The sequence below is a fragment of the Erinaceus europaeus genome, chromosome X (assembly GCF_950295315.1).
Source record: "Erinaceus europaeus chromosome X, mEriEur2.1, whole genome shotgun sequence".
Taxonomy (NCBI): Eukaryota; Metazoa; Chordata; class Mammalia; order Eulipotyphla; family Erinaceidae; genus Erinaceus; species Erinaceus europaeus.
In genome coordinates, this window is record NC_080185.1 from 105,756,243 (window position 1) to 105,768,806 (window position 12,564).

The following is a 12,564-nucleotide window of genomic DNA, read 5'->3' on the forward strand; positions in this document are numbered from 1 at the left end:
CCTTTGGAACTGTTGAGAGAAAGGGGTCTGCAGACACTACAGGCCCATCTCCAACTCTAGGGCATCGTTGGAGGTCCCTGAGATGATACTCAAGTCTTGGGCCCAAATGTCCCACTTACTTTATTACAACTTCCTCCCTCTGTCTCCTGGGACTTGAGAATAAGGAAACAGCTGCTGGGCAAGGTGTAAGGAGAAACATCTCTAGGGAAAGGCTGGGAATTGTTATGTCTCTCTGAAAAAACATCCTGGGACCACACAGACTGGGGCTATTCCAGTCATGGCTGCAGAGCTCCTGGGGATGAGTGCTTGGCTCTGTCCTTCTATACAGCTGCCAATTCACCTACCTAGGACTCCGAATTGAGATGAGTCAGACTTCCTGTGATGGAGCTAGGTGCCTGCTTGCATCCTACCAAAGACCAATAGACACATCCTTTCAGGCTGATGCTAACTTGTGGATCCTCTGTCCCTCTTTGAGAATTGCCCTCAATTGAAAGTCATTTTCTCACCCAAAGTTCTTTCCCCTTCCTGGGGGCAGCCTGGGTCAGTGACTGGCCAATGAAGTATAGTACAAGGTCCAGATTCCTTCACCTCAGTTTAAGACAACTCCGAAAGGTCAACCCAGTTTAGAGTTTCTCGTGGGATTAATTAGGGGTGTCTGTGTCTACCCAGCCTTGGAAACTTAATGAACTTCTTGTACACTCATCTCCAGCTTAAAGCCCCTGTGCAGCGACCTGGGACCATATCATTTGAAGTGTAAGGCCTCATTTAGAATAGGCAGAAAGGGGGCCAGCCAGTGATGTACCTGGTTGAGCATGTACGTTATCATGCTCAATGTTCAGGTTCAAGTCCCAGCTCCCACCTGCATGGGGGAAGCTTCATGAGTGTTTAAGCAATACTATAAGTGTTTCTCTTTCTCCCTCTATGTCTTCCACTCCCCTCTCTATTTCTCTCTGTTCTGTCAAAAAATAAATATAAAAAAGAGCAATAAAGATAATTCTATACATTTATCTAATTTAATTCTTGAAAAAATATTACTTATATTTCACTCAGCTCTTAGGGAGTACTGACTAGCCTTGACTTTTGATTCATGATTATAGCAGACAGGGCATCAGGCCAAAAAGTGGTTCAGTTTAAACTTAGCAATTATCTAACTGCAGGAAGGCCAGCAGGCTTAGAGCAGGACACAAAGGGATACCCATGCTTTACTTCCAAAGGGAATTAATAACAAATGTGAGAATAAAGAAAAAATAAGACAATAAGATACCCATAGTTATGTATTTAGCACCTGCAGTACAAGCAATGGAGAACCAACAAGGAGGGAAAACCAATATGGCTCCTTCCTTATGGTGCCCAGACTAGCTGGGGAAGGAAATAAACACACTCTCAAAGAAAACATGGTCAGTTTAATGGGGTGGCAGAACAGTATGCAGCAAGACCGTATAGTTCTGTCCACCACAGGGCTGGGGTAGAAGAGAGAAGCGTCTACATAGAATGAAATACACAAGTAATGAGCAGCTTAAGGGAAACTGATCCAAGTGATCCAAGGACACAATAATCTACAAGGCAAAACAAGAAATTTTCAGGGGTGTTGGTAGCACACTGGGTTAAGCTCACATAGTACAAAACACAAGGACTGGCGCAAGGATACCTGTTTGAGCCCCAGGTCTCCACCTGCAGGGGGATTTCTTCACAAGTGGTGAAGCAGGTCTTTGAGTGTCCATCTTTCTCCCCCTCTGTCTTCCCCTCCTCTCTCAGTCCTATCCAACAACAGCAGCAGCAGTAGCAGCAAGAATAACAACAATAACAAGAGCAATGGAAAAAAGGATGACTGCCAGGAGCAGCAGATCTGCAGTGTAGGCACCGCGCCTCAGAAATAACCCTGAAGTCAGAAAAAAATGAAAGAAAGAAAGAAAGGAAGGAAGAGAGAGAGAAAGAAAAGAAGAGAGAGAGAGAAAGAAAGAAAGAAAGAAAGGAAGGAAGAAAGGAAGAAAAGGAAGAAAAATTTGCAGGAAGACATTTAATTTATAAAGCTATAAAAACCCAAGTGCTTGACAATAGTGGAATGATAATTAGTAGACAATTATGAACTAGTTGAAATGAAAATAACAAAGATCATATTTAATTGTGGAATGTGGTGAGAAATCAAGTTAAACGCATAAAGCGAAAATGGTACACATGCATGAGACTATAACTATATAAAGTGGGCGTCTTTCTAAACAATGACTTAGAAAAGTCTGTGTCAGCAGAATGAGAAGTCATTGCCTAATGGCTCCTTTCTCCCCCTTTCCCTCTAGGTGATGACACTACCTTTCCAGCCTACTTTTTCCTCTTTTTTTCTGAAGTCTTCTTTCCCTGCTATGACAGTGGTACATGTGCATGGACTGGCCTGGAAATACATATGTATTTTAATGGGAGTGCCTGTAGGGGGAGTGGGAGCTTCATGAGCAGCACTGCAGTGTCTCTCCTCTCTCTGTCTCTCTCCCTCTCCATCTCTCACCTTCTATCTAAAAGAAGAAAATGGTGGCTAGGAGCAGTGGAGTTGTGCTGTGCCCCAGTGATTGCCCTGTTGGAATAAATAAATAAACAAAGAAAGAAACAAACAGGAAAGGAGATGATTAATATTTTTCTTTTTCCTACTCATTTTTCTTCCTTTTCTTTCCAACCAGGGTTATCGCTGGGGCTCAATGCCTCCATGACAAATCATGAATTCATCACTCCCAGCCATTTTGTTTGTTTGTTTTCTCTACTATGATAGAGACAGAAAGAAATAGGGCATGGGGGGGGGCAACAGGGAGAGACAGAGACACCTGCAGCCTGTTCCACTCCTTATGAAGCTTCCCCCCTGCAGGTGGGGGCTGGGGGTTCTAACTCTATGCCTGATGATCGATACTTTAAGGCAACTGCAGATAAGCCACCTCGGGGAGGTTTACGATTGACATGCGATCTGTGAGGGCCCAAGTCCCTCAAGATCATCAGAGGAGGCTAGGCTCACTTCAGCCAGGAGAAATTTTAGAGGGGAGCTGAGGTGGAGGCTGAGACAACAGGCTGGGGCTGGGGTGGAAGAGAAGCATGGCCCTGGTGAAACAGCAGAAGCAGGACAGGACCACTCAATGTGCTCACTCGGACACACACACCAAACTGGACAATCACACCCTCCCCCAAGAGAATCCTCTCCTCCAGCACACTTTACTAGGGAAGGAAGGAGATAACTGCAGTCAAGCAGGCTCTCCTATGGGGCCTGTGCTTTGCATGTCCTTCCTAGTCGAAGAAGTTCAGCTGCTGAGTAGATAACCCCCAAGCTGCCATTTGAAGGGAAGGTTATCACTTAGCAAGCCCACAGGAGCAAAGACATCTAAGTGGGAAACCATGCAGCTTCGACAGAGCCATACCAGCAGTTAGGGGGACAGTTCCTTCCATCAGCTCCATTTATTACCTGGCCTGAAGAAACGTCTAGTTGCACCCTTGCTTTTAGGCCCTCAACGTTGTCTTAGTAGCCAGGGCTTGATCCCTAGCACTACAGATATGAACTAGAATCTCAAACAAGTTTCCACAGCAAGGGACAAAAGGTCAGCAGCCAGGACACAGAGAGATACTGCCCACTCCAGCACCCCAAAAAAACCTGAGTCAGGGGAAATAGCTCGTGACTTGTCAGAACACAGTGTTAGGATGCCTGAGGTTCCAAGGTCCCATATTCAATCCCCTGCACCACCATAGGCCAGAGTTGAGTGCTTGCCTCTCCCACTCTTGCATAAAATAAATAAATCTTTTTTTAAAGTTCACCTGTGTGACAACAAGCTGCAGTGGTGGGAGGGCAGGATGGGATAGGACTGAAGTCTATAGGTCAAGGAAAGTTAATCTTGCAAACAAAGGACAGGCTGCCTTAAACTCCTGGCACCCCGATCCTATTGCAATTTTAATACAGGAAATTAAAAGCTATTCACTGGGCAGGACTGGTGACAGCAGCCTATTTGACAACCATGGTTTGCTGAGAGTAACCCCAGTGGATGCCATATTGGAACTTGGTCTCCATAGTAATAGGCCCTGAGGGCAGATTCCTGAAGGATCACTACTTTGCTGATTCAGTCTTCTAGGTTCAGTTCCCTGTCAGCCCTAGTGTAAATCAGACTACATTTTCAAGGTCTTAGACCTTGAAAATAAATTGAAATAAATTGAAATTCAGGGTCATCTGGTGGTGTACCTGGTAGAGTGCACATGTCACCATACAAAAAGACTCGAGTCTCCACCTGCAAGGGGGAAGCTTTAAGAGTGATGAAGCAGGGGCCGGGTGGTGGCGCACCTGGTTAAGTGCACACATTACAGTGCGCAAGGACCTTCAAGGCCCCAGTCCCCACCCGCAGGAGGAAAGCTTCACAAGTGTTGAAGCAGGGCTGCATGTGTCTCTCTGTCTCTCTCCCTCTCTATCTCCCCTTCCTTCTCAATTTCCTCTATCCAATAAATAAAAAAATAAAAATAAAAAATGTTTTAAAAAAGAGTGATGAAGCAATGCTACAGGTCTCTGTCTCTCTCCCTTTGCTCTCAGTGTATCTGTCTCTATCAAATAAAGAAAATGAAGGGGGAAGATGGTGGTGCCCTTGGTTGTACACACCCATTACAATGTGCAAAGACCTGGATTTAAGCCTCTGGCCCCCACCTGCTGGGGGGAAATTTCACAAACAGTGGAACAAGGCTGCAAGTCTCTCTCTCTCTCTCTCTCTCTCTCTCTCTCTCTCTCCCTCCCTCCCTCCCTCCCTCCCTCCCTCCCTCCCTCCTATCCTTCTCTGTCTTCCCCTTTAAAATTCTCTGTCAATCAAGTAAAAAGGAAAAAATGGCCACCAGGAGTTGTGGTTTTGTGGTGCAAACACTGAGCTCCAGTAATAGCCCTGGTGGTAATAATAAAACTAACAATAAATAAATAAATTTTAAGAGGGGCTAGATGGTGGTGCACCTGGTTGAGTACACATGCTATAATATGCAAGGTCCCAGATTTGAGCCCCTGGTCCCCACCCGCAGGGAGAAAGCTTCATGAGTGGTAAAGCAGGGCTGCAGGTATCTCTCTCCTTCTCTATCACCCCTTTCCCTCTCAATTTCTGGCTGTCTCTGTGAATAAATAAAGACAATAAACATTTTTTAAGAAGTAACTAAAATAAATTAAATAAAACTTAAAAAAAAAAGCTGCCAGGAGCAGTGGATTCATTATGTAGGCAGAGAGTCCCAGCATTAACCCTGGTGGCAATAAAAACTTTTTTAAAAAGAAAAGAAAAAAGAAAAGCATACCAAGTTTATGGAGCAAATAGTGATATTAGTAGGATATCAATACTCATCCTACTTATCACTAGCAGTGCAACATCCCAACGGACTTTGTAAAACAAAATTAGAGGTTGGGCGATAGTGCTTTACCATGTGTGAAGACCTGGGCCGGAGCCTCCAGCACCATAAGGTGGCACCATGCATGGCAGTTGGGGGAGTTTCATGAATATAGAGTTGTGTCATGGCACCTCTCGTCTGTCTGTCTATCTGTTCCTCCCTCCCTTGGTGTCTCTATCTGAAATAAAAAGAGAAAAAGAATGAGAATGGTGGAGTCATGCAGGCACTAAACCCCATCTCTAAAATAAAGAAATGAGAAGAATGAAATCAGCACACTTAATAGAAAAGTCATGTGGAAATATATAGGTACCATAATTGCCAAACCAATCTTTAAAAAGAAGCATAAAATTGAACTCATACTTCCCTAAATAAAAATTTGTGATGAAGCCATAATAATCAAGACAGTGGTTTTGACAAGTGTGTCCAGACCATTTGGGCAGGGGGGATGTGGGGGAGGATAAGCCTTCTGAACAAATGGTGCTGGGCTAGCTAGAGATCCACATGCATAGGCATGAAGTGGGACATATCACATACAACACTAATGCAGAATGGCTCAGAGATCAAAGTGGACCTACATTTATAAACTACAACTGAGATTCTTAATCAAAATCCTAGATGTAAATCTGTGTTCCCAAAGTAGGCAATAGTTTCTTGAATGTGACATCAAAAGCACAAGTGACAAAAGTAGACAAGTCAGACTTCATTATAATTAAAAAGGTTGTTCTAAAGGACAGTATTAATGTGGTATCAGGATGGCTGAGCAGTCTGATGACACCATTAAGAGAGTGAAAAGACAAAAAATGAAATGGGAGAAAATATTTGCAAAGTATGTACCTGACAGAAGACTTGTATCCAGAATATACACAAAACTCATACAAGTCAACAACAAATAAACAAACACCTCTATGGGCAAAGGATTTGAATAGACATTTCTTTAGAGAAGATATGCAAATGACCAATAAGTACAATAGCATAAGTAGTCATTAGGGAAAAGCAAATCCAAACCACAATGTGAGACCATTTTACATTCCCCTTAAGAAACCTAAAATGGGGGCCAGGTGGTGGCGCCCCTCATTGAGCACACATGTTACCGTGCACAAGGATCTGGGTTTGAGCCCCTAGTCCCCACCTGCAGGGAGAAAGTTTCACAAGTGGTGAAGCAGGGCTGCAGGTGTCTCTCTGTCTCTCTCCCTCTCTATCTTCCCATTCCTCTCAATTTCTGGCTGTCTTTATCCAATAAAAATAAAGATAATAAAAATTAAATAAAGAAATAAAATAAATTTAGTTTAAAAAAGAGACCTAAAATGACTGGGTATTAGGAGGTGGAGCAGCTAGTAAAGCCCACAAGTAACCATGTGCAAGAACCCATATTCTAGCCCCCTGCTCCCCGCCTGCAGGGGGGAAGCTTCACAAGTGGTGAAGCAAGTGCTACAGGTGTCTCTCTGTCTCACTCCTTCCCTATCTCTCCATCTCTCTCAATTTCTCTCTGTCCTATCAAATAAAAAAATTTAAGGGGAAAAAAATGACAACCAGGAATGATGGATTTATCATGCAGTCACCAAGCCCCTGCAATAACTCTGCTGACAATAAACAAAACAAAACAAAACAAAAAAGAAGTGGGGAGGTACATAGCATAATGAATATACAAACAGGATCTCATGCCTGAGGTTCTGAGGTCCCAAGTTCAATCCCCCATACCACCATAAGCCAGAGCTGAGCAGTGCTGGGTGAAGGGCAGAAAAAACTCCTCAAATAAAAAAAAAGAAGGAGAGAAAAACAGGGGTCAGGGCAGTGGTGCACCAGGTTAAGCACACATATTACCAAGTGCAATGACCAAAGTTTGAGCCCCCACCCTCAGCTTGCAGAGGGTCCACTTCAGGAGCAGTGAAGCATGTCTATAGGTGTCTATCTTTCTCACCTTCTATCTCTCTATCCTCTCTCAATCAAACTGAGATGAGCATCAGAGTAGACTATAGTTCATTAGTAGGAATCTTGTAAGCAGATAAACCTTTTTCTATCTCCCCATCCTCTCTCAATTTCTCTCTGTCTTATCTAATTAAATGGGGGGGGGCAAATGGCAGCCAGGAGCAACGAGCTCCAGCGACTGGAGGCAAAAACAAAAACAGACACAAAAAGCAGACAATAACAGTGTTGGAACTTTAGACATCCTTGGTAGGAGTGTAAAGTTGTGCAAACAGTTCTGAAAACATTCTGATAGCTCCTGAAAATATGACAAAGTCTTCACATGACCAAGCAATTCCACTGTAAGGTATGTAGCAAAAAGAGTAGAAAATACGTATCTACACAACACTTTGTGCATAAATATTTCTAGCAACAATAGTCATTCTAACCACAAAACAGAAATAATGCACATGTTCATCAATGGATGAAACAATAAAATGTGCTGTATCCTGGTGTACTGCACCAAAGTAAAAGACTCTGGGGTGGGGTGGGGGTGGAGAGTACAGGTCCTAGAAAAGGATGACAGAGGACCTAGTGGGGGTTGTATTGTTATGTGGAAAACAGAAATGTTATGCATGTACAAATTTGTATTTACTATTGAATGTAAAACATTAATCCCCCAATAAAGTTAAAATAATAAAAAAGTGCTGTATCCTTATAGAAGCAGTAAAAAATGAAGTCACTACTGTATGAATTATGAATTAGTGTTGTGTTTGATGAAAATAAATTCTAATATCTACTAAAGTTAGATGTGTTATATTGAATATGTTCCCTCTGGAATCCTATGCAAGAAAAATGTGAATGTTACTTGAATATATATATATATACACACACATATATATATATATATATATAATGAGTGTTTATGCTATGGATTTTCAGAAAGATATTCTGGGTAATTACATGTGTCAAGCATTCTAAAAGGAAGCCAGAGGGACAACTGAGGCAGAAGAGAAAGCAAGGTGACCACTGAATTTCCTTTATTTTTATTTTTTAAGAATAAAATAAAACATGATAAATCAAAGAATAATGAAGAGGGGGAAAGCCACAGGCTACATGATCCCATTTATTAGGGAAAAGTACAGAATCATCAAAAGTATAAATAAGTGGTCCCAAGACTTGAAGGGAGGGGCATCGGTGTGACTCCCAAGGGTAGAGAATTTCACTCTGGAAAAATGAAAATGTTCTGAAATTAGATTAAGGTGATGGTTCTACAACCCCATAACCACATTAAAAATCATGACACTCTGCTTTGCCAAGTGTGACACCCAAATCTGAGTCTGGCCACCATATCATGTTGAAGCTTCAGTGCTGTAGCCTATCTCTAAGGGAAAAAAAAAAAAAAAAAAAAAAACAACCATGAAAGTGTTTCGTTTCTAAAGATGGATTTTTGTAGCAGGTGAATTATATCTGAATAGTGCTGCATTGGCTTTGAGACATTCGACACAGTTGCCCCAGGTTTCAGGCCTCACACATTTGTGGGAGAGAGGAGGAACCTGTAACACAGCTGTGTGTGGGGCCCCAGGCCATTGGCCCCTCATTGGCTCTCCTCCTTGAATGGCCCCGCCCCACGCCCAGGCAGTGACTTCCCTCCTCATAAAGTCTCTTTCCCCTCCAGCTTCACTTTAGCCACCAAATATGCCTTCTGGTGCTACCCCAGAGCAGCCACTGGCCATCTAACACAGAAACCCGCCTGCCTCTGGCCTCGCAGCCAGCAGGGAAGGGCTCCAAGGGCCCGACTGGAGCCTGGATCCGGACCGTGCAGTCTTGGGTCCCTGCAGCACCGAGTCGCGCCCCCCAGGAGCGCTTCTGGCAGCCATGTTGGACTCGCCGCCACCACCCTCGTGGCCGCCCTCGCTGGTGCGCCAGAACTACCACATTGAATGTGAGGACGAAGTCAACAAGCACATCAACGTGGAGCTCCACACCTCCTACATCTACCTGTCCATGGCCTACTACTTCCAGCGGGAAGACGTGGCCTTGAAGAACTTTTCCCGCTTCTTCCTGCGCCTGTCCAGCCATGCCAGGGAGCGAGCCGAGAAGATGATGCAGCTACAGGTTCTGCGTGGGGCCCGTCTCAAGTTATCCGACATCAAGAAGCCGAACTGGCTCGATTGGAAGAGCAGCCTGAACACGCTGGATAAAGCCATGAGCCAGGAGCAGGTGGTGAACGAGAGCCTAATTTATCTGCACCAGGTGGCCACCGAAATGTACGACGCCCACCTGCGTGACTTCCTAGAGCTCTTCTTCCTGGATGAGCAAGTCAAGCTCATCAAAGAGCTGGGCGACCACATCATCAACCTGCGCAACATGGGGGCCCCAGATGAGTGCTTAGCTGAGTACTTCTTTGACAGGATCACATTGCGCAGTGGTAATTCCAACAACTGAGCCAAGTTCATTGCTCGCTCCCTCGGTCACGGTCACCATGCTGGCAGTGCCTACTAGCAGTATTGCAGCTGCAAGCTCTTTGTTCCAGTTTTTTCTTTGAGTTACCTACTATTTTCTTCCAATAAATTTCGATTTGCTTCAGAAACAATGAAGTATCTTTGCTTCCTATGTGCCAAACATGTATTTGGATTTCTCTACCCACCCACGCCGCTTCTATATGCATCTCTTGGGACTCCAGAGATGCAGGAAGAGGCATCCTAGGGGCCTCTGGAAAGCACAGCATGAAACTCCCTCTAGTAAACAGCATGGACATGAGAGGTTGGGTGGTCTGGGTGCTAGAGGGTGCATGCATGTAGCCTCTGGGGAATAAGGGAAAGGTGTGGGATTGGAATTGGGCAGGGATCCAAATAAAAGGGGTCTTTAGCTTTATCAGAGTGGGGGGTGGCAGCATAATGGTTGTGTAAAGATACTATCATGCCTGAAGCTCCCCAGCCCTAGGTTCAGTCCCTCATACCATCATAAACGAGTTGAGCAGTGCTCTGGGGAGGGAGGGGGGGGAGAACACACACACACACACACACACACACACACACACACACGCAGGCACACAAAAGCCAGACAATAACAGTGTAACCTCCAGACATTGCTGGTAGGAATGTAAAGCACTTCTGAAAACATTCTGATAGCTCCTGAAAATATGACAAACTCATCACATGACAAAGCATTTCCACTGTTAAGTATGTACCAAAAAGAGTAGAAAATAGTATCTACACAACATTCTGCACAAATATTTCTAGCCACAATACCATCATAACCACAAGACAGAAATGATACAAACGTTTATCAATGAACAGAACAATAAAATATGCTTTTTCCTTATAGAATAATATTCAGCAATCAAAAAGGACAAAGATTTAAAACATGGTGAATCAAAGAATAATGAAGAGGGGGAAAGCCACAGGCTACATGATCCCATTTATTTGAGAAAAGTACAGAATCATCAAAAGTATAAATAAGTGGTCCAAAGACTTGAAGGGAGGGGCATCAGTGTGACTCCCAAGGGTGGAGAATTTCACTCTGGAAAGATGAAAATGTTCTGAAATTAGATTAAGGTGATGGTTCTACAACCCCATAACCACATTAAAAATCATGACACTCTGCTTTGCCAAGTGTGACACCCAAATCTGAGTCTGGCCACCATATCATGTTGAAGCTTCAGTGCTGTAGACTATCTCTAAGGGGAAAAAAAAAAAAAAAACCAACCATGAAAGTGTTTCGTTTCTAAAGATGGATTTTTGTAGCAGGTGAATTATATCTGAATAGTGCTGCATTGGCTTTGAGACATTCGACACAGTTGCCCAGGTTTCAGGCCTCACACATTTGTGGGAGAGAGGAGGAACCTGTAACACAGCTGTGTGTGGGGCCCCAGGCCATTGGCCCCTCATTGGCTCTCCTCCTTGAATGGCCCCGCCCCACGCCCAGGCAGTGACTTCCCTCCTCATAAAGTCTCTTTCCCCTCCAGCTTCACTTTAGCCACCAAATATGCCTTCTGGTGCTACCCCAGAGCAGCCACTGGCCATCTAACACAGAAACCCGCCTGCCTCTGGCCTCGCAGCCAGCAGGGAAGGGCTCCAAGGGCCCGACTGGCGCCTGGATCCGGACCCTGCAGTCTTGGGTCCCTGCAGCACCGAGTCGCGCCCCCCAGGAGCGCTTCTGGCAGCCATGTCGGACTCTCAGCTGCAGCCCTCTGAGCAGCTACCCTCGCAGTCATCAACCTCGCAGTCAACAACCTCGCAGTCAACACCATCGCCGCCGCCCTCGCTGGTGCGCCAGAACTATGACAGCTCCTGCGAGGACGAAGTCAACAAGCACATCAACTTGGAGCTTCACACCTCCTACATCTACCTGTCCATGGGCTACAACTTCCAGCGCGACGACATGGCCCTGAAGCACTTCTCCCGCTTCTTCCTACGCCTGTCCAGAAATGCCAGGGAGCGAGCTGAGAAGATGATGCAGCTACAGGTTCTGCGCGGGGGCCGTATCAAGTTATCCGACATCAACATACCGGACCAGCTTGAATGGGATAGCGGCCTGAACGCGCTGAATTATGCCCTGAACCGGGAGCAGCACGTGAATGATCAGCTAATTAGTATTCACCAGCTGGCCATCGACCTGTACGATGCCCACCTGCGTGACTTCCTAGAGCGCTTCTTCCTGCACGAGCAAGTCAAGCTCATCAAAGAGCTGGGCGACCACATCATCAACCTGCGCAACATGGGGGTGGAGGAACAGATCTTCGCAGAGTACCTCTTTGATAGGCTCACGTTGGGCAGCGGTGACTCCAACAACTGAGCCAAGTTCATTGCTCGCTCCCTCGGTCACGGTCAGCATGCTGGCAGTGCCTACTAGCAGTATTGCAGTTGCAAGCTCTTTGTTCCAGTATTTTCTTTGAGTTACCTACTATTTTCTTCCAATAAATTTCGATTTGCTTCAGAAACAATGAAGTATCTTTGCTTCGTATGTGCCAAACATGTATTTGGATTTCTCTACCCACCCACGCCGTTTGTATAGGCATCTCTTGGGACTCCAGAGATGCAGGAAGAGGCATCCTAGGGGCCTCTGGAAAGCACAGCATGAAACTCCCTCTAGTAAACAGCATGGGCATGAGAGGTTGGGTGGTCTGGGTGCTAGAGGGTGCATGCATGTAGCCTCTGGGGAATAAGGGAAAGGTGTGGGATTGGAATTGGGCAGAGATCCAAATAAAAGGGGTCTTTAGCTTTATCAGAGTGGGGGGTGGCAGCATAATGGTTGTGTAAAGATACTATCATGCCCGAGGCTCCCTAGCCCCAA

At 45.1% G+C, this 12,564-nt stretch overlaps 2 protein-coding genes across 2 annotated transcripts; both read left to right on the forward strand.

The window, feature by feature from the left end:
* The first annotated feature begins 9,128 nt into the window (after nt 1–9,128).
* LOC103109718 (ferritin heavy chain-like) lies at nt 9,129–9,714 on the forward strand. The gene has a single exon (XM_060183526.1). The coding sequence runs from the start codon at nt 9,145–9,147 to the stop codon at nt 9,712–9,714; it is 570 nt and encodes a 189-aa protein (XP_060039509.1). The 5' UTR covers nt 9,129–9,144.
* A 1,593-nt stretch (nt 9,715–11,307) lies between these two features.
* Nucleotides 11,308–12,214, forward strand: LOC103109719 (ferritin heavy chain-like). The gene has a single exon (XM_007518833.2). The coding sequence runs from the start codon at nt 11,437–11,439 to the stop codon at nt 12,064–12,066; it is 630 nt and encodes a 209-aa protein (XP_007518895.2). The 5' UTR covers nt 11,308–11,436; the 3' UTR covers nt 12,067–12,214.
* The last annotated feature ends 350 nt before the right edge of the window (nt 12,215–12,564 follow it).